At 43.6% G+C, this 1,493-nt stretch overlaps 1 protein-coding gene across 1 annotated transcript; it reads left to right on the forward strand.

Moving 5' to 3' along the window:
- Nucleotides 1–406: 406 nt before the first annotated feature.
- On the forward strand, nt 407–872 carry LOC116591327 (40S ribosomal protein S17). The gene has a single exon (XM_032344123.1). The coding sequence runs from the start codon at nt 416–418 to the stop codon at nt 821–823; it is 408 nt and encodes a 135-aa protein (XP_032200014.1). The 5' UTR covers nt 407–415; the 3' UTR covers nt 824–872.
- The last annotated feature ends 621 nt before the right edge of the window (nt 873–1,493 follow it).

Raw genomic sequence — 1,493 nt, forward strand, 5'->3', positions numbered from 1 at the left:
GCTCTAAGGATTTGTTCATTGGTGTATGTAATGTTCTTTGAACATCTTGGGGATAAAAATAAGTCTTTAAATTAAGCCTATTTCTATTACTTTTGCTTATGGATTTTTCCTTCACTCAATGCTAATATTCAAAAGTCAGAGAAGCTGGGATGCCTGGGTAGCTCAGTTGGTTAAGCGTCTGCCTTCGGCTCAGGTCGTGATCCCAGGGTCCCCAGATGAATTCCACTGCTCAGTGGGGAGCCTGCTTCTCCCTCTCCCTCTGTCCTTCCCTCCCCCCCAACTTGTGCACCCTCTCTCTCTCTCTCTGACTTGCTCACTTTCTCTCAGATAAACTAAAAAAAAAAAAAATTTTTTTTTAAAGTCAGAGAAACTGCTGGCTTTCTTCAAAACTGGAACCCTGACTATACCCGCCAACATGGGCCGCGTCCGCACCAAAACCGTGAAGAAGGCGGCCCGGGTCATCATCGAGAAGTACTACACGCGCCTGGGCAACGACTTCCACACCAACAAGCGCGTGTGCGAGGAGATCGCCATCATCCCCAGCAAGAAGCTCCGCAACAAGATCGCAGGCTACGTCACGCACCTGATGAAGCGCATTCAGAGGGGCCCGGTGAGGGGCATCTCCATCAAGCTGCAGGAGGAGGAGCGAGAACGGAGGGACAACTACGTGCCCGAGGTCTCGGCCCTGGATCAGGAGATCATTGAAGTGGATCCTGACACTAAGGAAATGTTGAAACTCTTGGACTTTGGCAGCCTGTCCAACCTGCAGGTCACTCAGCCTACAGTCGGGATGAATTTCAAAACACCACGTGGAGCCGTTTGAATCTTTCTGCTGTGCTGTAATATCATCAATAAACCTTGGACAACAACAACAACAACAACAACAACAACAAAAAAAAAAAAAAACTGGAACCCTTAGGCTTCTAGATCATTCAATTACAGAATCAAAGAATTAGAATCAAAATTGTGATCTAATCCAACCCTAATATTTCCTTGAGAGTTAAACTTTCTAACTTACTTTCCTTCTCTGTAGTATGAAAAAAATACTACTCTTATTTAGTACGCTGAGAGAATTAAAATGAGATAATACTCATCATTCACTGAGCATTGGTATTAGAGGTTGGCCACCGTAGCCTCTCAATAAACATGTTTCTTCCACTTCCCTATCTCCTTTACACACACACTTGCATGCACACATGCACACACGCACACACACACACACAACTTTAAAGGGGATTCTTAGGATATAGTACATGCTTCTTGACTTAGAAATAAGAAAAAAACTAGTAATGTGAAATTATATATCCCAAAGCAATCTAAATATAGGAGACTAATTCTGTCTCTTTACTTGATTTTAACTTTTAGCTTGCTGGTGCAGAGATTTGCATTGTCTTTCCAAATAACTGTGAGCACATTTGAACCTACCACTAGAGAAGGCACCCCTGCTCTAAAGATGAGTTCACTAGGAAGCATCCTGCCTGCTCTATTTTAGC

This window comes from Mustela erminea, chromosome 5, assembly GCF_009829155.1.
Source record: "Mustela erminea isolate mMusErm1 chromosome 5, mMusErm1.Pri, whole genome shotgun sequence".
In the NCBI taxonomy this organism is placed as follows: Eukaryota; Metazoa; Chordata; class Mammalia; order Carnivora; family Mustelidae; genus Mustela; species Mustela erminea.